Here is a 26,313-nt window from a genome sequence, read left to right on the forward strand (position 1 = left end):
CACATGCTGACAAAATATCTAGGGAAAGCAATGTACATGAATGCACATTTTTTGCAATTACAATTACATTACTGTACACAAACATCCCATGGGCATAAATCATCTTTATACCAGCTAAGTACTGTCTTCTGTGTGCAGATCCATTTGTGATAGTACAATAGTGTGTTAAATCAACCCTGAAAATAAATCCCAGCTTCCATTCCTAGTAGCAACAGCTGCTTCTTTCAGCCAGCTTTAGCTCACTTTTCCTAGAGTCAAACGCATTTTTCCTAATCAAGCATGGAAAGGTAATCCTAACTTGGATCATTTTTCCAGCGTAGCATAACCCCAGAATGGTGCAACTCGGTGCATCGGAATGCCTGTAAATAGCTTACGGCCGTATTTGTGAAGGAGACTAATGAGGGCCTTGTTGGTACGAGACTGAGGAAAGAAAAACAGAAACCAGAAACAGTTTTTTCTGGCCTCCAGCTTAAATATTCAACATGTTTAATGAACAGAGCAGGGAAAAAGAGCTGACTGACCAATTACCAAAAACCAATGCTCTCTCTCTGCATCCCAGTGGGCTGGTTTCTCTACATGGGAAAAATATAGTATGTGACTTTCTCCCATTATATCATTATTTCATTACACGAAAGCCCATTCTTGGGGGGGGATTTAGAGTACAACACTGCAATTATGAATGCAAATTAAATATTTTGCCCATTTTCACAGTTCACATTTCAGTGCAGTTCAATGCATAATGTATTTATTTATTTATGTATTCCAGTTAGCTCCTGAATGCTAACATGGAAGAAGAAACAAGTGCCGCATACTAGCAGGAAGGAGTTTGCTTTTTGATCACAAAACAATAACCATACACACACACACACAAACTTAACAAACATAAACTTTGTGTGCAACTCTTATTCAGGTGGTACGGGTGTGTTTAAATACAGACACACACACACACACAGCTTATATAATCTCCATGAAAAAGGACTGCCAAAAGTATGAGCAGCCACACATGAGCCTAAAGTCACTATGTCCTATGTGAAGCCCTAGGATGTGGAACAGTGTAACTGCACCCATTGCTGACACATATGTGTAACTGCACACAAACAGCTTGTCTAGTCCTTGTAGAGACATCTCTGTACCAGATGAATATGAACTGCCAAGTGTGGACTAGAGGGATAAAAGGCCACCAGCATTGAGCTGTGGAGCAGTGAAACTGTGTTCTCTGGAATGATGGCTTTAGGATAAGTTGGGGAGTTTACCATCCTGCCCTCACTAACACTCCTGTCTAGAATGGAAATAAAATTCTCAAAGCAATGCTCCAAACTCTAGCATGCTTATTATCGACCGCCTAACAGTTTTAAACCTGCTGAGTGGGTGGAAGACTCGCTGATATTGAGGGTGGATGTAGACTTTTGTCCATATAATCTAAGTATGTGACTTTGGTTTGGGTGAACAATGTTCAGATGTAGCTTTTCAAGCTTACATTCAACCTTATGATCTCAACCTAGAACGATTTTGCTTTAACGAAATGATAAGCTCTGCTTTGATGGACTGGCTTACAGTACTGCGAAAGCATACAGCCACGTTAGCATAGCAGAACTCTTATTTTCTCATTTCTAAGTTGGTGTTGGTGTCCTCAGAGAGAACAGATTATCTGATTGGCTAGGGTTTAGCTTTTACCCAACACCCGTGGTCCTTCATCAAAATGTGTCACAAGAAACCATGTGAGATTGTTGATGGGTCGGGAGCAAGAAAGTAAATACAGTAGGAAGATCCTGCATCTGAAAGTTGTGTCGAATCGAGGCCGGATCACTTTCTGCAAGTAAACTAGCTAGTTTGCACCGTGGCACATGCAGTTCTTGAATAATAAACCTGGCGTTTTATGTAGCTAACTCATAGACATCACAAGGTTTTAATTTCGTGTTGATATTCTATTCGAATGTAATTACATAATCACATATTCAATTACATAGTGAAAAACTCATGATGTATTTTAATGATATGTGCCTCAATGTGTGCTCAATAGCTTATGTTCACATGCTACTACTATTTATGTTAAAGTTAGTCAATATGCTAATGTCATGCATCAGGAGCACAGCTTATATGCATGTGCACCAGGGAATTATAATGCCCACATGTTCAGGTTTTAGCTTCTGTTGTAATCTACAGAACTCTGTAGAATTGCACAGGGCTGTCTCTCTCAAAACAATCTATGATGCACAAATATGATTCCTAAATAACTGATTGAGCTTTATACTGAACACTGTCTGTTTTAGTTAAGATGGTCTAGTGTCAGAATCACCCTGAACGCTTTCTCTTAAGAGAGTGAAGATATAAGGATGCATTTTGGAAAACTGGGCTCGGGTTTCGCTCAGATGGTTCTCCAACAGATAGGCTGCATCCAGATGCCTGGTTTTGATCACTAACAGCTGTTTCTAGAAAGATGAAAATACAAGAGGCTCAGACGAGAAAGGGGTATCAGCATTACAGTGTCTGATATTTTGATAGCAATCAAAACTGTTACATTCTTAATAGTGAGATACACAATGAATTACATTTAAATGAATTGTTAGGCAATTATAGCTTTTCATCTTCTACTTACAAACAAATCAAGTCAAGTCAGATTTATTTGTATAGCGCTTTTTACAACTGTTGTCACAAAGCAGCTTTACATTTTTTTTTTTTTTACACAACTTGTGTCGTCACAAAGCAGCTTTACATAAATAGTGATTAATAAAGGACAGAGACAAAAAGAAAGAAGAAAATAACATAAGACATGATGGATCAAAGACCCCCAAACAAAAATGTGATTTAAACATTTCGCATCCTTAATTTGATGCATTTCCGGGCGAAACAGGATATGTCTTAGGATTTGGCAGAAAGTGATTAGAATTTGATTAATTCACTGAAAGCAGGCGTTCCAAAACAAGTACAGAGTCAACTATAGAGAACTACTTGCCTAATGCAACACCTCCAGCATCCTCGCTGGAAGTACAGGAGCCACAGGAGAAGTGGAAAAGAGGAAAATATGCTATGATATTGGTTGATATCATTTTTCCTCGCCGGCTAAAGTTTAGAATAATGTCCCTGACCCCAGCCCTGTCTTTGAGGTGAGTATTGAGGTAAAGTGAGGCTGCTGTGCAATGAGCCCTAACTACTCTCATCTACAGTGCTTGCATCCATCATCCAGCCAGGCACTCAGTCACCATGCTGCTACTTGGCCAAGCGTGAAGGCACATCCTGGGTGTGCACTCCCATGCTTCAGTCTCCTCCTGCTTGGGGGACGCAGGGAATGGGAACTGAAGTGATCATCTCAGTGTGGAGTAAACTTTTAATGGTAGGTATCAGCATTCAAGCCATCCACTGAAGTACTATGGCTTATTTGGAAATATTTGTATTTAAACAGTGATCAAAATCAGAGATTTTAAAACAGTTAAAAATCTCACGCTCAAAATGACTCAGAACTCCCGAAGACACAGCCAGCATGACCTTATTCAGCAATTTATGCTGGGTTAGCCTACTTTTCCCATGTGCATCAATGAGTATTAGGTGCCCATGACCCTGTCATCGGTTCACTGGTTGTCCCTTCATGAGGCACCTTTGGGTAGATGCTGACCACTGCATACCAGAAAGACAGCACAAGACCTTTTTAGAGGTGTTCTGACTTCCACATGTGCTGATCTAGCCATCAAGGTTTTATCAAAGTTGCTGAGATTCATACCTGATTCCAAAACATCAACTTCATTAACTTGCTGCCTAATGCAACCAACCCCTGAAAAAGGTGCTATTGCAACCAAGTAATTCATGTTGCTTTTTCACTTCACATGATTGTAATGTTAAGTCTACGTACATGTGTTATGGCTACACTTAGAAGAACAGACTCTGCTTTTAGGTTCACACCAAAACTTTCGTAAGATCATCAAATCAAATCACGTTTATTGTGATGTCAAATTACACAGGTGTAAAGGTAAGTGAAAAACTTAGTACTGTAGTAAAAAAAAAACACATTGGATTCGTAGATCATGTGTGATTCATATTGCTCAACCATTTTGAATGAATTTAGTCCAAAGAAGGAAACAAACTGAGTGCCCAGCTCTACCACAACATCTAATTAAAGCAACATTATAGAACATTCTTACCCAAAAATAACAACACTGACATGTAATAGAGTAAAACATTCTTTATCATTGCAACTCTGGGCTCAGTCCACTCAGTGCATTATGTAACTTTGGTGAAGTGAGCCGGAAATCGCACACGAGAACCGTGTCACGCTCCGTAACCATGCCAACTCCGTAAGTCATATTTGTGTAAAATCTGGTAAACAAGCTGTCGGGGTAGAGAATTACATAAAAATGTATTATTTCACTTTTACTGAAAGTTCTGTCTCTCAGCTTGCCCAGAAATGCTTTTTTAAGTGTATCCTTTAGTGGAGGCTAAAAGCGCGAATTACACTTCCTGACTGTAGGGGGGAGCCCATAAGCAAAGAAAAACAATATTCACATATTGCTGCTTTAAGTAATAAGTTGGATCTGGTGTGTTTGATCAGGAAAATCACCACACTGTGCTGAAATCCAACCAAAAAGTCTAACTGCACTGCAGGTAGTACAAAGCAAACACTCTACTCCTTTACATTCAATAGAATAAATAATTTGACAGGATTTTGTGAATTTTCATGCTAGGTATCAGTGAACTCCTCCCCACAAACTAAGAGCTAAGAGGTGTACTATGATGTGACTAGGATAGTAACAGCTGTAGTAAAACCAAACACTAACTACCAATTCTGTTATGTCAGCTAACAGACACCTGTACAGGCTAGCGTCACAGTAGGGATGTCGTGATACCAGAATTTTGGTCAAATCTGTTGATTGGAAGCAGCACTTCTAGTGTTATAAAAAACAACAGAGGTCGCTGCACACACTGTGCTAATACCACTGTTTATAAGCCATCGCGCTATTAGCCTAAACAAGCTAATGTTTGCCTTTCTGAACGCAATTCACAACCAATAACAGGAACATTTCAGGAAATGGAATACTGTGTACAGACCTGGAGGTCTTAGATAGGTTTAAGGTGTTTCCTTCTTTCATTACGAATGTATACTGATTCCTGATCAGCACCATTCTACATGTTGTTGTAATTGTCATGGTTACTTTCCTTCTTCTTCTTCCCTTACACCGGTATGTGTATTATGCTGCCCCCGTCAGTTCTGGAGAATCACATTCACAATCTTGCGTATGCATGACAGCCGCAGTAGCTTCTGTTCCTTTCAGGACCATATAAAACAAGTAGTGACTTTTTTTAAATTCTGGTTCAGAGCATTATCATGCTCCCTATCTGCATAGCCTCTTAGCTGCAGAATTGCAAACATGTACAAATTCCATATAGCTGTCATGTCCTGATGTCAACATGGATTTTATTTGAGACAGGCCAAAATATAAATGACTCACTTAAGTACCCTATAATAGAACAATCACATTCTTAGAATCTTCAACAAGCAACTAGGTGTATGTACAATTAGCAACCTAATGACAACAATTCATTATTTCTCTGCAGAGTACAAATCCCCGCAGCTACAACACCATTCACACTATGCGGCATCATGCACACAGAGCTTTCAGGATGATGGGAATTCCTCTGGGATAGTCCACTGATCTCCCAAGATAACCCCGCTTGTCTTTGGAACACATGGCGTACACATCAAACTACAAAATTGTCACAAAACTTGGCCATCGCTTATCAGTCCAAAAATCCATATCACATACTTTTCAAGCTGAGACATTCCGTCTGCAATTTAGACAAATTATTCTAATATCACAATGAACTTGTTGGAATAAAACATGTCTTACCTTGTGCCTGCATTTTAGAACCACCCCATAGGCTCCTGAAAAGGAAGAAAAATATATATTGAAAAAGACCATGGCCTAAAAGCCTCATTCATCATACATCACCTTTAGCCTCTAAATTTGATATTAATATGCATTCACAACCCAAGGTCAACATGTGTTACTTTAAACAGTCTTGCAACTGAACCCCTTAAACCCTATGTTCGGTTATTATTTAATTAATACATTTCCTAATACAAAAACTAGTTCTGTGAGAGTATTGGGTCAATACACTGCTCTTTTACGGTCTATCCACAGAGTTATGATGTCATTTATCAGGTGAAGGTGAGAATGTGTCAATATTTTTTTATATATAGTCCTCTGCTTTGAAGGTATCAGTTATTTTAATGTTCAGAGTGCAAGAATGCTGCTTAGGGATGCAAGAATGCTGCTTAGGGAAGTCTTTGGCTGCTGACTGTTGGGACGATGGGTGCCCAAACTTTTAAATGCCACTGTATGTACACACTGTATACATAGTCGAGATCTAGCAGCTGGACACTGGTATACTCATAAGTCAGGGATGGACAAGCCTGGTCCTGGAGATTCATGTTCCTGCACAGTTTTGTGCTGTGCAGGAACATGCAGGCACACCTAATTCAATGGCAATTATTTGCCAGGTCTAGTAGCAGGTTTAGTAGGTCTGTTAAAGCAGGGAAATCAGGAAACTGTTCTGGACTCCAGCCCCCATTGTCCACCCCTGTGTGATAGATTTCTGTGTGATAGATAGCTCGCTCTCATCCATATTTCAGCACAGTCAATATACACGCATGTGTTTTTACATTCAACTCCTCCTTCTTTTTCTATTGCTGTCTCTAATAGTCCCTTTCCTTAAAAAGGTGTCCCTGGTACCTTTCACTAAATACGGCACATAAAATGAAATGTCAATGTGAATCCCAATGATCAAACTTCTAATTATGAGCAATTACAGCAGTTGTAATGATCACACAACTGCCTGAAAATAAGTTACAAATCAGTACTGAAGTAGAGTCAAGAGACATTAAGTATTGCTCAAACTGTGCACAAGGTAAAGATAGGAGCACTAAGAGACCATGGAGAGAGATAGGGAGAGAGAAAGCAAGATAGAAAGGTAGCACGAGGCCTTTCACCACTGCACACAACCACGCAATCTGCTGTAATGAAGAACGGGAGCAGCTCGAAAGAAGTAAAGCATTCTTGGTCTGCATACTGGAGCAGAGCCAGAGGGCTGTGCCATGTAGAGGACACACATTTCGGTCTGGCTGACTGAGCAGAGGACGGAGAGCATGGAGTTCCACGCCTCATCGGCCGTTAAATGGGGTTAGTGGTGGAATAGTGTGAAGAAATTTGCTCTGGACTTCACACCATTAGAGTGAAAATGCAGTCACGCTCTCTGTTTCACATCCTTAAAATGTTTTAGTACAAGCAATGGCTACATCCACAAAAGCATTGCAACTACAACTAGTGTTCTTTGAGAGGCTATATGTAAAATTTTAATTACAAAGAACCCTCAAAGAACACACAGAAAGGATGGTTAAATAGTTCTTCAGGGGCCCCAAGTGGTCCAGCGGAATGAGGCGCTGTTCCTGTTTCTAGTACAAGTCTCAGTCATTGTGCTAGCCATCGGCAGCCGGGCCCAGAGAGAGCACAACTGGCCATGCTCACTCCAGGGTGGGTATATGACAAACTGCATGTTTTAGAGGAGGCGTGTGTTAGTCTTCTCTCTCCCAGTGTTGGGAACGTTGCATGTGATAGGGAGAGGATCTGTATGGTTTGGATAACCGGCAAGCAAAAAAGGAGAAATGAGTAAAAATCAAAAATAAAACTACAATTACAATATACTATATATATATATATATATATATATATATATATATATTCATAAACATCAAAAAATCAATTCTCTACATGGTCATCGATAATACAATGCAAACTCACAAGGTAACACAGGGCTACGCTATGCACTTTGGAGCAAAGATACACGCTCCCGTCTAGAAGATATTCTACTGACACAGCCATCTCCACACTGTGACACCAAAACTGAAGTCCTGGAATCAGTGAAGAAAACAGGTAGGATAGCTGGAGCGTAATTGCAACACAATCTCACAGCACAGTAACTGCACATTTTATCTTCAATGAGTGCCAGCTAGCATCTCATGTGCTCTGACAGAAGTGAATGAGAGCCACATGGGTGCAGATATGCCTGAGCGGTTAAATAATGTAGCAGAAGAATGGCAGATCACTAAGAAAGATTCATCTATAATTGCTTTGAATCAAAATCTTTTGAATTGTAAACGAACCGAATTGTCAGATGACTAGAGATTCCCACCTCTACTGCTTAGTACACATTATGCTAAGAGCGTATAGTCAGGTCATTCTAGGGAATATCTCACTGTGGCCTGCTGAATTTGTCATCATTTTGTTTTTGTAGGTGAAGACCACTACTAGAAAACAAAGCCAATTTCCAATCCTCTGTTTCTATGCTTTTATTTAAAAAAAAATATTAATTCTTCTTAATTTCTAATGTTTTAATGATAATGGCTTGTACCCAACAAAATATTCTATTCTATTATTCCCAGTAATTCCATAAAGCTCACTTTTACTAAAACATCTTTTGCTCTGAGCTGACTTTCATTTGCACTTAGATACTGACATTACCTTGCATTTAATGATTTAGCAATTCGGTTATTGAAGGAAAACAGGACATGCAATGCTGTGAAAATCTCAAAATATCTAATAATAAAGAGTACAGTGCCAAATCATCCAGGAAATCACTAAAGGTTCCAGAAGAACATCTAAAGAACTGTAGGTCTTTCTAGACTTAGCTAAGGTCAGTGTTCTTGACTCCACAGAAAGAGACTGACCTATAGTGGTATTCATGGGAGTGCAACAGGACAGAAAACCAAAAGGCCACTAACCAAAAGAAACATCAACGCTTTTTATATTTACACAAAAAACACCTTTTGGGGATCATGTTTCATGGACAGACCTGTCTCAGTTAATTTCACTGTATTTCACATTAGGCACACCATTGCCACTTTCAAACATGGGCAGTGGTTCCTCAGTGGTTTGAGCTCTGGGTTGTGGGTTCGATACCTGGGCTCTGCAAGCTGCTCTGCAAGCTGCCACTTGAGCAAGGCCCTTCACCCTCTCTGCTCCCTGGGCGCTGGATTTGGCTGCCCACTGCTCTGGGTGTGTGTGTGCTCAATGCCCCTAGTTCAAAAGTGTGTTCACTACCACAGATGGGTCAAATGCGGAGGACACTGTACATAATACAGTGACAATTACTTGGACCTTTACCTTGGTAGTGAGAGTTAAGAGTTAACTCGACTACTGCAAAAGTGATGCAAATTATTTGCATTGAAGTTTCGTTAATACACTGAATTGAATACTGTTTAATTTTTACTGTTACTGTTTACAATGAACCAACGCTAATGAGAACATAAGACACTTTTATCATATATCTATCTACTATTTCTCTTTAATAAAGCAAAACTATTTGATTACTTGAGTTATATATCTGCTTGCCTGATTTGTCAATGTAATAATCAGTAAAATATTTGATAGGTGTTTGTTGCCTCAGGACCTGAGCAACTTATTGTTGAAGGAACTATGAATTTTCTTCTGTAATAGAGAATTTTTAGGTAGATGGTTTGTTTGTCTTTCCAGAACATTAAAAACTGAAAATCCAAATCCAGCCTACCAGGATATCTGAATTAAAGCAGTTCTGTTAAGGTCTGTGGGTTTAAATTCTTCAAAAGCTGATATGATATTATATACAATTTTGGCTGCAGCGATTATTGCTAAAGAGCACACAACAATTTCTTACATTTAAAGGGGGAATTCTTTTTACAGTTTTTACATAGATCACTTGCATGTATTTTGTGTTTGTAATATTACATTTTGTTTATAGATCTCTTTAATATCTATACAGATCTATAAAAGGAAAAAGCAAACACTTTCCCACAGCACTGTATATGATTAGAGGAAATGATCAGTCAACAGTGACTTACTTCTAACCTTATTTGATCTTCACTAGCAAATAGGCCCATGTATCTGGTTTAGTGCTGAAAATAGGCTGTGTAATATATTTTGCTCATTAGTATTGTAATAATGGCTTAGCAGAGGGGTGCAATATGCAAATGTGCCTGCTAATACCCTCAGATGTTGTAGATGAGTGTTTCTGTGGCGAATGAATCAAGGCACTCACGTGAACCGAAAACGAGACATTATTTTGGGCAAAATAAAGTAGGCCAAGTTTCAACCATAAAATTTGGACTTTGAAATTGACTCAAAAATGTATTTTTAATATGTTGCACTATATTGCTTTTTTGTCTGTTTAACACAACCCCAGTTGAAAATAAACACAATTACACCCGCATTCATTTAAATGGTATGAGAAATACAGCATTCACATCCCACTCACCCTCTCCTACAATCCCAAGGACCTCAAATTTATTCATCACATCACCGATGAGACGAATCTTCATGAAGTCGAAAGGCAGGGGGAGAGGCGCAGGTCTGCGATGATAGGAGAAGGGAAGGACAGGTAGGTCAGGACACACTCCACCGGTCAGCACTCGAACGGGTCATTGGAGCCAGAAACCTGTTCCCTTTCGGCCATAATATCGGTCCCATATTCCTATCACTCACTTGCTGAAACTGACACACACATTCTCACACACATTCATCTGTAAATCAAAAAGAGAAAAAGTCTGGTAAGGTGGAAGAAAGGTTAAACATAGCTTGTCTCATACTGTTCATTTCCAAAGCCTGGGCCACAACTACCCTGCTACTACTTACTGCCTTGTAAAAGTATTTAACACCCTTAGAGTCTGCTAAAAAACTAAAGCTGAGGAAAAACTTCATCTTTCAGCAGAACGATGACACGAAGGCCAAAGAAACACAAATGAGGTCAAAATGAAAAACTGAAAATCTGTGACCCTATTTGAAAATTGCGGTACACAAGCATCATACGACTACCAAATCTACCAGGAGGAACAGCTCAAAATCATTCCCAGACAATGTCCATACCTGGTAGAAAATTCTCCAAAATCTTTTTTCCAGCAAAAGGTGCAAAAAGTACTAGTCCAAAAAGGGTTGAATACTTACACAAGCAGCATTTGTTCGTTTTTATTTTCATTTTGTTTGTAATCCTGACAAAACTGATGAATGCTTATACAACACACTGTAAAAGTATGCCACATAATATTGTATTGTATTTAGCATGTCAATTTGTCCTGTGTGCACTGAATCAACACACTGTGCTTACTTGGTGGATACATTGGGGGAACATTAAATTCCATTACTTTTTAGATAAAATAGCATTTTAACTCCAGTGCAAGTAAAACAGAACTTCAGACCAAATCTATCTAGAACCATCATCCACTTATGGGTTATATTTGTAAATTAGACTTTTTTGTTGAACTATCACAATAAGCTGCCCTTAAAATCCCAGTGAACAAGAATTGATTCAAAAAGGTTGACATGGTTGTTAAAATAAATGTTATATTAAACATCCAATGACAGAAAAAATGGGATGCGGGGAAGCCAGTGACGCGAGTGAGTACTAGGCTAAAAGCTAACCCAGCCGGCCATCTGCAATCTCTCTAGCTAGCTAACTGTACACTGCACATAGAGGACAGGAACACTATCCAGTAAAGCATGGGACAGGTCTAAGCTAACTTCAAAGATTGCCTTCTATGGCACCTTTAATTTAAAGCATGGAAACATGATTCTACTGATTTTACTAATGTACTACTGATTATTAATTTGAGATGTCTGTCGCTACATTAGAGTTCACTCTGTCTGGGAAAAGAAAAAGACAGTGACCGGCAAGCCATGTAATGTTACTGCTAAAGGAAGGCAAAGCTGCAGCTCTAGGGACAAGAAGAAGGACAAGAAAAAAATGCAGAGCAATTTACAGAGAAATCATCCCTGTAGTCATACTCCTATAAAAAATCATCCTCTTACTAATGAAATAAAAAAGGCTTTCATCCTTACACAACTGAATGTTTTGTTCCCATTTTTAAACACTATTTATATATTATTATAATATAATTTTTATCAATATACTATTTGTAAAATCAGTTTATTTGAACCCTTGTATTAGAGGAAGTAACTGCTTGAGGTTATTGTATAGATTGCCGCCAAGTGAACAGATTTAGGTACCCTATAATGGAAAAATGTATGTACCTTGGCATAGTTGAATAATAATTGCCACTGGGTTCGCTAAGTGCCATACCATGGATCTCAAACACTGATGCCTCCTCTTTTGAATGCAAATTATACATGAACAAATGTAATGTACATAAACCCAGCCCACTAGTGAGAGTGTGGTAGTTGGGTGCTAAGCTAAAAGCTAACCCTACCAGATCCTACTTCAACCTTCCGTTAGCTAACCGCACATCATGCCGAGAGAACATCAACACTGTCCGGTAGGGCTGGGCATTATGACTAACATACGCGTTGAAATACTATACGATATGAAAAAAACCTTAACAAAGTGTAATATTAAAGTACCTATTTGTACCACCAAAAAGAAAGTAAGTTGTTCTGTACATTAAAATGTAAATATTTAACTGTGCATCTAAGTAACATTTTTTTATATAAGAAAACTGACTTAAAAACTGTACTGGAAAAGTTTTTTGACCAGGTGAAATAGTCATTATGATGCTAACTTTAATGGTGATGTGTTTATACTGTAAAGCCTTTACTCTGTTGAGTGTCTTCACTATGGAAACCAAATCATTTTCACTCAAATGACCCATGCATGTTGTTTTTGGAATGAAACAAAAAATTGGTTTACTTTAGTTTGACTGTTTGAGTATTTCATTAGAATATAACGCAGCTTCAGCTTTCTGATTGATGAGGGTGAATCCCTGAAAATATAACCTACACCAAAACAGGATAAATATCATTCATTTATTTATATATGTCAGCCATGTATTTATTTAGTTATAATTGGCCAGTTACTGCAATGGTTTTAATGGGGAATGCTCTGTACATGTATATTATGTTGTGTTCTTTTTTTAAGATGCCCTAGAATGGAAAACTGTATTTACCTTGGCATAGTTGAAAAATGAGCTTGGCACATGGAATGACATGAACCTTAAACACTCATGTCCCACTTATGCAAATTCACAAATCTTATATTCACACATGAGAGGACAATTTTAAATACTTAATAAACGCCACTTTTAAAGGAATGGTTCACAACTAATCACATTACCATTCTTTGCCCTTTACCCCATGCATAGTTAACTGGCCAACATATGATACATACTACTCTAATACATTAGATTAGCTCTTCTGAGTGACACCAGATCACTCAGTCAGTTTGCCAATCAGCTGCAACTGGGCTATGAAGAAAAGATTAGAGCTGTGTTCCAAAACCTATAGAGCGGGTCCACGGTCCTATGAAGACTCCTTTACAGTAGCCTACTGGTCACACAAATGGAACAGTCTAACAAGGCAACGTGGTGACGTCACCAGGAAGATGTAAAAAACGTACCCTGATGCGCTACCACCTGAGCCTGAGCCATGGAGCTTTGTTATTGGATGAGTAGACAGCAATCTCTCCCCTCATCACTCTTAAGTGATGATGGCTAGCACAGGCACCTGTTAGCTGGTGCAGTGGAACTGGGGACTTGGCACTTTCCTCCGAGCATGTCGACTGCCCGGGGATACCAGAGGAGACATGTGTTAAGTCCTTACCCTCCTAGTGTCTGGAGCATCCCTAGTGTTAGAGGGAGCTATGAGGGGGTGGGCTAAATAGCAAATACAGGGTGGGCTGTAGCAAATTGGGTGAAAAAGGGTGTCAAAACTTTGACATACAAAAAAACCCCAAAAAACCCTTTCCTGGCATTTTCATGCCCCCCACCCTTTGTGTTGCATGTGCACAGAAAACTCTAAGTAACCGAGAAATATATTAGTTGCAACTTTCAATCGCCTTGAATGAAGCATTTCTAGGCTGTATACAAAGGGTCCTTCACTCTGGAACAGCCTTCTATGACGTAGTAGCCAAGAAATGCAGCCAAGGCTTTAGAACGCAGCTCATGTAAATGTGATTCTTCAATTAAACATTGCTTTAATTCTCTAGTCATTTGGTGCTCAAAACCAATACTAAGAGCTCATTCATTGGTCAACACTTTCGCTTGCTCTCTACTGCCAATACTACCAAAACAGAACTACTGACTGTCAAGAGGGTCTGGTTTCCGTGCCACTGTTTTGGCTCTACTAGAATAAAATCCAGACATGGAGTAACATTTACATTTTCAAACAGTTTACCTGTGTAAGTGAAGTCTAATCTCATCATAATCTCAACACACTGGCACACACATGTGCTGCCTCAAACACTGCTAAAAACGTTCACGCTTAACTGGCGGCAATCTGAGCATCAGTCCATTTTCATTACAGCTCTCTGTAGAACCTTCAAGGAATTCCACCGTTCCTGGAAGGCGTTCTACCACAGCCAAAGCTAGAACTCATTAGCTCGATGATTCTGATCCCTGCTAAGTGGTGTAGAAATGTGTTCTGCATCCTGAACAGATGATAAATGATAGGTGAACAGGTATGTCTGTCTGTTCTACTGAAGGCCAGTTTTGCTCTGAACATGATTAAGAGAGGGTGATAGAGGTTCAGTATCTACAGTCAGAGCCTCCCTGGGCTCACTGCATCCAATGCATTGTCTACTGTTTTTTTCATCCTTTGGCCACATTTAATGACTGGAGTCCTTGGAGATGGACGGATCAGCTTTGCCACGTCGACGTGTATATTTCGTCGCACAAAGACAATATGCTGCTCTACACCAAAGGCTACCTGTGTGCACTGAACGCATGTAAATATGTTGGAGCGCGCATCTGCGTTATGCGTGTGCGTGCATGCGTGCGTGTGTGAGCGTGCGCGTGCACGCGCGCACTTGAACGATCCGTGGGTGGATCAAAGTTCAACCGTTATATTCTGTGTGACAGCGACAAATGCCCGTTCATCCTGTCCGAGTGTGAGGATGATGATTGATTTTGGTGGCGGTGGTGGCCGTGATGATGGGGAGGCGCGCGGGAAAGCTTGTTGCACGACACGCCATCCTCACGCGCTCTCCCTAACGGCCCCGACGCGTACACGGGGGTAATACAAGCGATTTAACACACCAATAACCAGGAATTGTAGCTGAATTCATAAGCGTTATTAATGACCATGGCTGAAAAAAACCCTAAAGCCTCGCAATTCTGGGTGAGAACAGTCGACTCGTGCTGTCCGTGTGTGGGCAGGCAACGCCACAGATGTGCCACCGTTCCCATCTCCGTCTGAAAAACCACGAACTGAGAGGAAAACAGGTGCCACAACGTACATACCCCCATCCTACCAAAAACACAAAAATAGAAAAACCCCGACGGCATAAAACTCACTCAGGTCCTCGACGACAGCGCGCTGACTCCGCACTCACGGGCGCAGAAGGATGTTTTCATCCTTTACCTGCAATGGTAACCCATCATTACAGCTGCAACACTATCCACCTCCATTCCGCTCCATTCACCACCTACCAGCGCCAGAGCCACAGCCGCGCCGCAATGACTGACGTGACCGTCAGCCAATCCATACGCCCCGCGAGCCTCTCGGCGGCCAATCCCAGCAGGTGACTTGCGAGATCAGTCCGAAAGGGGGCGGTGCTTAAGGTTGGGTTCGGTTGACCACGGCATTTTTTCTTCTTTAAAAATGATAGGGTTAAAAAAAAAGGTTGAGTGACTTTTCCACCAGGACGTACGAGTTTATGTTTTTATTAGAAGGTATTTTATTACGAAGGGCTCAAATATGCCAGTTTCAGAATTTGGAGAAGAAAAGAAAGGTGAGGAGCAACCAATGCTGTAAGCAGGACTGTATTCGTAGTTCTGAAGTAGAGTACAAACCCAAAGAAACAGTAGCCTGTCATTATTATTAAATGTTTTTTAATTTACTAACTTATTAATTCATTGATTTAAAAAATATAAAAACGAAAAGTATGGTAATAATGTAATAATGAATGTGCTATTATTTGTTGGGGCGCTACTGATATTTTTTATTATGTATTTATCGATTTATTTGTTTATTTTCCTTTCAAACATTGCAGAATTTTGCAGGTTAAGTGTAATACTTTAATCTCAGATAAACTGTGGACTCAAGCAACGCAAGCCTGGCTCTTCTAAATGTTAAAATCATGGCGAGAACGGTTTGAATGCGGATCAGCATCAAGTTCTCTGAACGAGTGTGGAGCGCCACCTAGAGACCCCATACATAACGGCACCCCATGTTATAAAATATCAATTTCTAAACTAATAAATGTCATTACATAACGATATATCATAAAATATGGACAAGAATCAATGAAATAGTGCCAAAATAAGTTAAGAATAAGGCATGAGAAGGAAAACGGATATAAACGGTTAATTCTGGCTTTTTGACACTTAGTAGTAATTAGACCTAATAAATAAACTCATTGTTTAAAATAAGATTGTTGATCAATTTTCTTTCTTTTTTTTTACCTTCGATTTAATAGTAAGCTGAGACAGATTTCTATTACGGAATATAATTGTGAATAATGAATATAATTGATGTAAAGTTAGTTAAGACAGCGTGGTCATTTTTTTTACAATCATAACTGTGATGAGGTTAATAAGATTCATTTTTAAATATGTCAAAATGTTTGGCTATTTAAAATATTATTAGGTAGTTCAAACATGATTAAAATGGGCCCTATCTGAAGAGTCTGGCCCGTGCTCCTCGGAGAGGCTGATGAGCTGCAGTAGCAGCTATAATGCTGGACATGCGCGGATGGGCTCAAAAAATGGCGGCCAGCACCAATGAAAGCGAAGAAAAGCGCTGCGTTTCCAGACGATAAACGGTAGGTAAGACCATTGCCACTCGTGTTGCGTTCATTTTTCGATACTGGGTCGTTTGTACAACATTTGTGAATGTGTTTGGGACTGAGCACGCGTCAGTACGAAGCGAAAATACTAATCTGTGGTTCAGCATGCCTGCCGTGCTTGTTATTGCCAGAACTGTGCACTAGGGCTCTCTCTCTCTCTCTTCCAGACACACACACACACACACACCTTGTTTTGGGTTCTAAACTCTTGGAGCCCTTTAAGGTGTAGCTAACAGAGACCTGACAGGAAAGGTAAACAAACAGGTACGACAAAAAGCTGTACAAAATACAGGACGCATTTAGAAAAACTCAGCCTGAAGATTTGGCTTGCATTGAAACTGATATTCGAGTATTTGTCAGGATGATGTTTCTTCCGTTGTGGTTTAATAGCAATAAATAATCGTACCAAACCAGAAATGATATAAAACCCCTCAGTTGTCCACAGAGCATTTTCACAGGCTTCGTTTCGCTCACCGCTGTGATTGACACGCGGTGGGAGTGGGCGGGGCTGCTTGCGGTGGTGTGGCCACGCCCACTGGTGGATTACAGTAGATTAGTGGATCACAGAATGAGGCAAATACGGAAACGTGGAGAATGGTGTTTTTTAAATTAATTTATTAATTATAAAAAAAGCCTCTTTAAGACCTTCTGTGTTCACGACATTTCTCAGTATTTATGTTTTTCTGAGGTTTTATAACCGAAAAAAGGAAAAAAGTGCCATTTAAATACAACCAACACCTTGTGAGTAGAGCTGGGCAAAATGCCGATATTTTATTGTATCATGATCAATTTTGTTATTGTGATGACTGCTGTTTTAAGCATATCAAAGATACTGTTAGTGCTTAATAAAAACTAATCAACTGCAGGTTTCATTACAAACAGTGTAATTAAGCTGGTTTAATTAGAAGAGTGCAACAGATGTTGATGTACGGGAGAGTTTCTGAATAGTAGTTTATAAGACTATAAGTCGCCGCTGATGTATTTAGTCTGTGATTACATGTATTGTGAAAAATATCATGTATTGCGAAAAAAAGTCTTTAAATGTTGTGATCTAGTATTTTTATCATATGATCCAGCCCTACTTGTGAGTAATTTTCACAATTTCTCTATAATAAACAATAATGCCTAACAACAAACACATGCTGTAATGATGAATAGATATCTAAACTCAATGTTTACACTGGATTGTTCTTTGGCTAAAATGGGAAATGAGGCCATAAGACTGCAGACCTCATCAGAACAGGTCACAGCAGTAGAGTACTGTTTGAGTAGATGAGGTGTGGTGTTGCAATAAGATAGTGTTGAAGTTTAGCGTCAGACTTTCTTTCATGTGGCATCATCATTTCAGGCTCAGGAGTGTTAGCTTGAATGTTAGCCTGGATGTTGCCTCCATAACAAGCTCGTAATCAAGAGATTTATGTTACATTAGATGTGGGAAATGTACACAGTACAAAGTGTAGTTCCAGTACTCATCGATATGCTTACTGTAAAGACCTCAAACTCGTTTCTGGTGCTCCTGCATTATTGCGTTGTATCATTGTATTGCATGTTTTACTGCATCACACACTCTGATAAATGATCCGGTTTTGAGTCCTTCATTCATGAGCTCTTGCCCGTCTTCCTGAAGTCTTCAGTTTACTTTAGAGTCCCCCCTCCTTGTTGTAAACTGGCTCTTTGTAAAAGGAAAGCTTCCTGTGTGCTAAGGACAGGACGGGAGGGGTGGGGAGGTGTGGTGGTGCAGGGTCTGGGTCTAGGTCCTTCAGCAGAGGGGGGGCTCATGAAAATGTAGACATCGTCTGTTAATGGCAGGCGTCGGAATCCTTTTCATGTGTTGCTGTGGCCTCCTGCGGACGCACGCAGCCTGACTGCCTTTTACGGCAGTTTGGAATCTTTATGACAGTCGAGTGAATGGGATTCACTGTGTAACACTGGAGAAAGAGCGGGCCAGCAGGAGAGTGCATGTGCATGTGGTTGAGGAGCAGAAGGTGAATGGAAACGTTGGCGCAAGGCTGAGAAAGCTTCATCTCCATGTATCCAGCAGTAGGGATTGGTTACAGCCGCTACGTTCTGGAAGAATGTAAGAAACGTGTTATAATGTGAAGCTTTTGCGAATGCTTTAGGTTAAGGGCTTTTTAGAGTGATTTTGTATCAGTGAATTTACTGTTATTTGGTAGGAAGGCAGTATGTTTTCTTATATGTTGCATGAACTTTTACCAAAATAAAGGTTCTGAAGATGTTGGGAGACCTAATCAAGCTACTTAGGCTAGACTTTCTGACTGTTTCATGCAGCATTCAGCTGTTCTTGCTCTCATGAACTTGTCTTAACCACCAACATTTTCAGAGTAGGAAAAGGCTTCTCCTCCCTTCCTGCAATGATTTACCTTAGTAGATCTGCATGATATGATGGTTCTTCTTTTTTGCCTTCATGTATATTGTACATGTAAGATTAGAAAAAAGAACAACCAACAAGTCTTGGCCTAAAATGCCACCTGCGATACAAGTCATGACTCTTAAACCACAACTCTCAAACACTCCAAATCAGGATCTCTACAATACAGGTTTTCCTTTTTGTAATTCTAATCTTGGATATCTACTGTGAAGTGTTTTTTTAATATTAACAATATAAAATCTGTAGAACCAAAAAAGCCATTTAAACTAGGCATATTTTCAGGACAGTATATACTTAATGTAGTTTTGACTAGTCATATGTTACCACTGATTTAAATGGAATCTCACTCTCTGTCTAGACTGGCATTCTTACTAGTGAAGTTCATTTAAAGATGTCTGTGATGATTTTAACTAGTTATCTGCACTGTAGTTCTGACTAGTACATTTTATTTGGAAATAAGTTTTGGATAATATTATTCTTACTAGTCAAAAATATCCTGCTTGTGTTGGAGTAGCTGTCTCTACTGAGCAGGGGAAAAGCATTGCTGTGAATATATGATTGCATTCAGCTACAAGAGCGTTAGAGAGTTCAGGATGTTGGATGATCACCACCCCAACTTATCCCCAACTTCCCAAAAATATTGAATGGAGCACCAGCCATCATTCCACAGAATGCTCCACAGCTCAGTGCTAAGGGGCTTTATACCCCTCTAATCACTGCCTGGCATTAGACATGGTGCCAATAGGTTCATGTTTATCTGCTCCAGAAAGTCCAGAAAATTCTATTGGCAATACTTTTGTACAGGGAATAGACAAGCTGTGTGTGTGTGCTTGCACATCTGTGTCAGCAGTGGGTACAACGTAAAGTAGCTGAATGCACTGATTTGGACATAAGGTGTATATTGAATTAGAATTTACACCAGTCAAATGAGTAGAACCACTAAAATGGACATTGTCTGGTCAAATGGTTCTTTGTGAACAGGGAAAAAGCCTTGCTCTCACCAGTGAGCGATAAGTCCCAGGCTGCAGAGAGAGAAGCAGTTACTGAACATTTTGTTTTAAACAATACAGAACTCCTCTAGTTTGTTTAAATAACGTGCTTAAAGCCATGAAAGATAAAAGTACTGAATTGATTGCCTGATTGCAGAATTGAAAAAGTACTAGACGTTCCATTCTTTGTCCATGTGTAGCATCTTCACATGTTCCTCTGCTGTTGTTTGCCTCAGAACCATGCGAGACTGCAAAAGCTTCACTGTACTGAATTAAGCAGTATCAATTTCTCTGTCCAGAATCTGTGATGGCCTAAACGTTCGGCCTCCTCCACGCAAGTAACTGCTCCTGCATCGGCCAGCACTCCTTCTCAGCTGTAGCCAATTTTTTTTTGGTCATAGCCAGCCTGGGACTTATCGCTCACTGGTGAGAGCAAGGCTTTGATCTGGCAGGTCTGCGTTCTTCAGGAGCTTCACTAACTTATTACTGTCAGCCTTCTTGAAAACCCCAGAAAGTTGCCGAGCTTTGATTTCAGCACAGCTATCTGTGATTTAGTGACTCTCTTGTCTTTGCGAGTGAAATGAATGGGCTTAAAATGGACGGAAGCAGTAGGGGGGATAATCCTCGTCTTCCGTAATGCTGGAAATATGTTTCTCTGCGCTGGTGTGCTAATGGACTTATGTGAACTAAAGATGTGGGATTGGCTCTCAGTGAATAAGGCTATAAACATATATATAATAAGGCCTATAAAGCATATTGTTATACAGCATAAGCACTGTTGGTTGGATGCATGGATGTAATCTTTGTTTTGTATTGTTTGGTTTTTTGTTACAGTGTGTGAAATTCCAGCCAAACAAAGTTACCAGGTTTTGGACGGATAATGAGGAATATTGTGTGCATCTTACTTTAAGTCATTGTTAGTTAACAATGCCACAACCCACCACATGGTTTGTTGTTGATGCGAATAGACACAGTAGAAGGCAGTGGGCAGATTTCACATTCCATCCCCAAACGTTTATGTATGCACAGTAGCATGCAGGTCTGGGCACCCCCTGGTCAAAATATCTGCTGCTGTGAATAGTTAAGCTAGTAAAAGTTGAAGAAGGACCTGCACCAAACATACCGTTGCTTCTTTAGGCCAAAAATATATATTTTTACTTCTTTAGTCCACAGGACCTGTTTCCAGAATGTGCAAGGCATGTATCGAGTGCTAGGCCAATGAATGTTGATTGTTGGGCTATTTGGAGATCAGTTCATCTAGTACTTTAGATTAACTCATCTCCAAAAGGCAAAACAAAATTAAATATATGGGAAGGATAATTCTCTAGTCTTCTTCAGTTAAATGGTAAATATGAATAAAATTTTTGGATTAGGCCAAAAAAATGCAGGAATATTCCTTTAATGTTCCAACTTCTTGTCTCTTTCCCTAGGATGGAGTTGTTTTAGCTGTTCCCTGGACTGTTCCGTTGTCCCAGGCTGAAGTGCCTGATGTCATCATGGGCAAAACACCTCAGAAAGGTAACTGCCACCATTTCTCATTTGTCTCTTAACTGTCCCTTTGTCTAACTGTTTTTGTCTGCCATTGTGTTTGTTCATGCATCTCAAATTCTGTCAAATTTTACAGACCAAAAAGATAGTAAAAGGGAGAAAGGGGTTAGCTGTGATGCCCAAGCCCCCCCACAGGCGACCTACAATGGTACGTCCGCTCTTTGTTGGTTGGTCTACAGCCTAATGTATTGCAAACGGACTAATGTTTATCATTTGGATGCTTTCCTCCCTTGTATGTTTCCCAGAGCCGTTCAACTGGGAAGCTTATTTAAAGGAGACAACCTCTATACCAGCGTCCCCCAGCTGCTTCAGACAGGTGTGAAATGTTCAGTCTCCTTGGGCGAAGCTTGTTATGTCTGGACCTGGATTGTTGTTGTAGAATGTGTATAGAATTTAATTCCACTGACCGGTACTGTATATCAGCGTTCAGCCCTCAAATGGTTATGTATATATATAGTTGATGATGTGTGTGTTTATAACATCTTTCAGCACCTTTAAACACCACTGACCATTATCAGAGGGCTTTCTATATAGTTTGTGTCCATCTTCCTAACATCTGTTTCTCCAATGTCTTCAGTCCAGGGTTCCTCCCACGAATGATTTCAAAGTGGGTATGAAAGTTGAGGCTCACGACCCACGGAACTCCACCTCCATGTGCATCGCCACTGTAATGGGTACAATGGGCGTACGTCTGCGTCTGCGTTTAGATGGCAGCGACAACACCAATGACTTCTGGCGATTGGTGGATTCGTCTGACATTCAACCTATAGGCACGTGTGAGAAGAGCGGGGACATGCTGCAGCCACCACTGGGTAAGAATTACTCTCGCCTTGATTTCTAGATACACTATGTAGATATCAGTATTGGGACCCCTGCCCATTTGTTGTTTCTTCTGAAATTAATAGTATTATATTAAGTGAGTTTATCCTGCTTTCGTTGGAGTAATTGTGTCAACTGTCCAGGGAAGGCTTTCTATTAGATTTTGGAGCACTGCTATGAGGATTTGATTGCATGCAGAGACATAATTAGACCTAGAAAGTACTGGACGGACCACTCTTATTACATTTACTACCTTTGGTGGTTCTTCACAGAAGATGTCTGATGTATTGAGAACTATGTTATTCAGGATCCCAGACCATTTTAATCAAGACCAAACACTTTAAGAGCAGAAATCTTAGGTTTAATGATTTTGAACAACAGAGTCAATACAAATAATCCTAATCAACAAGTGCCCTTTGAATTTGTGTTGGAGAGATTGCAGCACAATTATGTGGTGCAAACTGGTAGAGATTTTTGATGTAATTAATAATAGAATGTGCTTTTAACATGTGTGAATTCTGGCTGTATTTGGACAGACATTACTCCAGAATCATCTTATTTTTTGTGCCATAAAAGGAATCTCAAATGTGTAAGTTAGGGAGAATTCACTCCCTCAGAATCTTAACCTAGTTGAATCTCCCCTTTGTTGGCAAAGTGGTAAGCCCCACTTTTAGGCACTGAGATCAGAACATTAATTGAGTTGGTCAGCTTCTACCGCAACAATGAGAGATGTGCATACTAAATATAAATTATTATGGACCATGTTTTTTAAATAATAAACTTAATCTTATGCAATGACAATCATTACATAGAGCATTTTTACCACTTAAAGTCAGTGTGTAGCTGGACATCAGAAAGAACTGTATTTCATGTATGTGTTCACTTCTTTATTGTGCAGAATGTTTATGCAAACAGCTTAGTGAAACATGCCATAATGTTGGTGTAGATTTACATCTCTCTCTCTCTCTCTCCCTGTCTCTGTCCCAGGCTTCAGAATGAATGCCTCCTCATGGCCCATGTTCCTGTTAAGAACGTTAAGCGGAGCCGAGGTAGCTCCGGCCTCAGCTTTTAAAAAGGTAAACATAGGAAACGTAGACCCAAGCAGAATGTCGACTCCCATCATTGTGAAATCCTTTTAGCTCTGAGAAAGTGAGTGATGACCGTGTCTCAACTTGGATGAGATCACATAGAAACAAGACTGTAACATTTTAGGCCTGAGAAAATGAGCAGCAAGTGTGTATTCAGTTGGATGAGATCGCTGGGAAATAAGCCAGTGAAATCCACCTTTTGTATATACACCACTGTCTTACACTTGACAGATCTAACACCTGCTCCAGAATGTGAAACATTCTCCAAGCCTTGCTAATTCTGTCAGTGATGCAGTTTTTAATGGAAAACCTACAGTGAGGAAAATAAGTATTTGAACACCCTGCAACTTTGCAAGTTCTCCCACTTAGAAATCATGGAGGGGTCTGAAATTTTTATCTTAGGTGCATGTCCACTGTGAGAGACATAATCTAAAAAAAAAATCCGGAAATCACAATGAATGATTTTTTTTTAAATTTATTTGTGTGTTACTGCTGCAAATTTGAACACCTGTGAAAATCAATGTTAATATTTGGTACAGTAGCCTTTGTTTGCAATTACAGAGGTCAAACGTTTCCTGTAGTTTTTCACCAGGTTTGCACACACTGCAGCAGGGATTTTGGCCCATTCCTCCACACAGATCTTCTCCAGATCAGCCAGGTTTCTGGGCTGTCGCTGAGAAACACAGAGTTTGAGCTCCCTCCAAAGATTTTCTATAGGGTTTAGGTCTGGAGACTGGCTAGGCCACTCCAGAAGCTTGATGTGCTTCTTACGGAGTCACTCCATTGTTATCCTGGCTGTGTGCTTTGGGTCATTGTCATGTTGGAAGACCCAGCCACGACCCATATTTAGTGCTCTAACTGAGGGAAGGAGGTTGTTCCCCAAAATCTCGCAATACATGGCCCCGGTCATCCTCTCCTTAATACAGTGCAGTTGTCCTGTCCCATGTGCAGAAAAACACCCCCAAAGCATGATGCTCCCACCCCCATGCTTCACAATAGGGATGGTGTTTTTGGGATGGTACTCCTCATTCTTCGTCCTCCAAACACGGCGAGTGTAATTAAGACCAAAAAGTTCTATTTTGGTCTCATCTGACCACAGAACTTGGATCATCCAAATGGTCATGGGCAAACTTAAGACGGGCCTGAACGTGTGCTGATTTAAGCAGGGGAACCTTCCGTGCCATGCATGACTTTAAACTATGACGTCTTAGTGTATTACCCACAGTAACCTTGGAAACAGTGGTGCCAGCTCTCTTCAGGTTATTGACCAGCTCCTCCCGTGTAGTTCTGGGCTGATTCCTCACCTTTCTTAGGATCATTGATACGCCACGAGGTGAGATCTTGCATGGAGCCCCAGTCTGAGGGAGATTGACAGTCATGTTTAGCCTCTTCCATTTTCTAATAATTGCTTCAACAGTTGATCTTTTTTCACCAAGCTGCTTGGCAATTGCCCCGTAGCCCTTTCCAGCCTTGTGGAGGTCTACAATTTTGTCTCTGGTGTCTTTGGACAGCTCGTTGGTCTTAGCCATGTTAGTAGTTGGAGTCTTATTGATTGTGTAGGGTGGACAGGTGTCTGTATGCAGCTAACGACCTCAAACAGGTACTTCTAATTTAGAATAATTAGTGGAGTAGAGGTGGACTTTTTAGAGGCGGACTAACAGGTCTTTGAGGGCCAGAATTTTTGCTGATTGGCAGGTGTTCAGATACTTCTTTGCAGCAGTAACACACAAATAAATTATTAAAAAATCCTTCATTGTGAATTCCAGATTATTATTTTTTTAGATTATGTCTCTCACAGTGGACATGCACCTAAGATGAAAATTTCAGACCCCTCTATGATTTTTAAGTGGGAGAACTTGCAAAGTCGCAGGGTGTTCAAATACTTATTTTCCTCACTGTAGTTTTCCTTACACAAGTTTCAAACATAGGATTCATTTCAGTTTATACATTCAGGAGATAAAACAATGGCTTTTTTGTAGCTTAATTTTTATATTTGTTTGTCATGTAAACCTTTTTTCATTCTTGCTTTTTCCTCTTCTGTTATGTGTCAGGAGCCGCCTAGGCCTATGCACAACCACTTTAAACCAGGCGTTAAGCTGGAAGCGGTGGATAAGAAGAACCCCTACCTCATCTGCCCCGCCACCATTGGCGAGGTGCGTGGAGACGAGATTTTTGTCATGTTCGATGGCTGGCGAGGAGCCTTTGACTACTGGTGCAAATACGACTCCAGGGATATCTTCCCTGTAGGCTGGTGCCAACTGACCAACCACAGCCTGCAGCCCCCTGGAAACAGCTGTGAGTACCCCCACTTTCCACAAGATGGCGCCAGAGCTTTTGTTTCATAGGTCCGACCCCGTTACAGAAATGTTTGCTTCCAGTCCTGTATGACCACAGCTCTGTAAAATCCAGGGATTTTACTTATTTGTCATACTTTATTTATTAATTCCACAGATAATTATATTATTTCATGTTGTTTGTCTGACCGGACATAATTTGTACTGATGATAATTTCAAGCTCTTTGGACATTGAGTTTTTAATTTTTTGCTTTTTTTTTTTTTTTTTTTTTTTTTGTAATCATAGTTTGGGCTAAAACAAAATTTGACAATTTGACAGTGTGATTTATTAGGGCATAAACAACAATGCAGAGTCACATGAACAGTGGAGCAAGTGAATCATGTGCACACCTATATCCATATTACATCAATATTTATCCTCCTTTTGCAAAAATAA

At 40.1% G+C, this 26,313-nt stretch overlaps 2 protein-coding genes across 6 annotated transcripts in view; one reads left to right on the forward strand and one right to left on the reverse strand.

Moving 5' to 3' along the window:
* The window catches only part of cdkl5 (cyclin dependent kinase like 5), a 62,168-nt gene extending 46,768 nt beyond the window's left edge, over positions 1–15,400 (reverse strand). For all 3 annotated transcript variants that reach the window (XM_072671803.1, XM_072671805.1, XM_072671804.1), the window contains exons 1-3: positions 15,257–15,400; positions 10,276–10,540; positions 5,838–5,872 (exon numbers count right to left, since the gene is read on the reverse strand). In XM_072671803.1, coding sequence (XP_072527904.1) covers positions 5,838–5,872; positions 10,276–10,339 — 99 coding nt within the window. In that variant the 5' untranslated portion in view covers positions 10,340–10,540; positions 15,257–15,400. The remainder of the gene's footprint in view (positions 1–5,837; positions 5,873–10,275; positions 10,541–15,256) is intronic.
* A 1,239-nt stretch (positions 15,401–16,639) lies between these two features.
* scml2 (Scm polycomb group protein like 2) overlaps positions 16,640–26,313 on the forward strand; it is a 37,014-nt gene continuing 27,340 nt past the window's right edge. For 2 of the 3 annotated variants that reach the window (XM_072671206.1, XM_072671209.1), the window contains exons 1-7: positions 16,657–16,725; positions 21,558–21,645; positions 21,752–21,823; positions 21,921–21,991; positions 22,253–22,487; positions 23,482–23,570; positions 25,634–25,877. In XM_072671206.1, the coding sequence (XP_072527307.1) occupies positions 21,624–21,645; positions 21,752–21,823; positions 21,921–21,991; positions 22,253–22,487; positions 23,482–23,570; positions 25,634–25,877 (733 nt within the window). In that variant the 5' untranslated portion in view covers positions 16,657–16,725; positions 21,558–21,623. Of the gene's footprint in view, positions 16,730–21,557; positions 21,646–21,751; positions 21,824–21,920; positions 21,992–22,252; positions 22,488–23,481; positions 23,571–25,633; positions 25,878–26,313 lie in introns of all 3 variants that reach the window. The other variant, XM_072671207.1, reaches the window with a different exon arrangement.

The sequence above is a fragment of the Salminus brasiliensis genome, chromosome 25, assembly GCF_030463535.1.
Source record: "Salminus brasiliensis chromosome 25, fSalBra1.hap2, whole genome shotgun sequence".
NCBI lineage: Eukaryota > Metazoa > Chordata > Actinopteri > Characiformes > Bryconidae > Salminus > Salminus brasiliensis.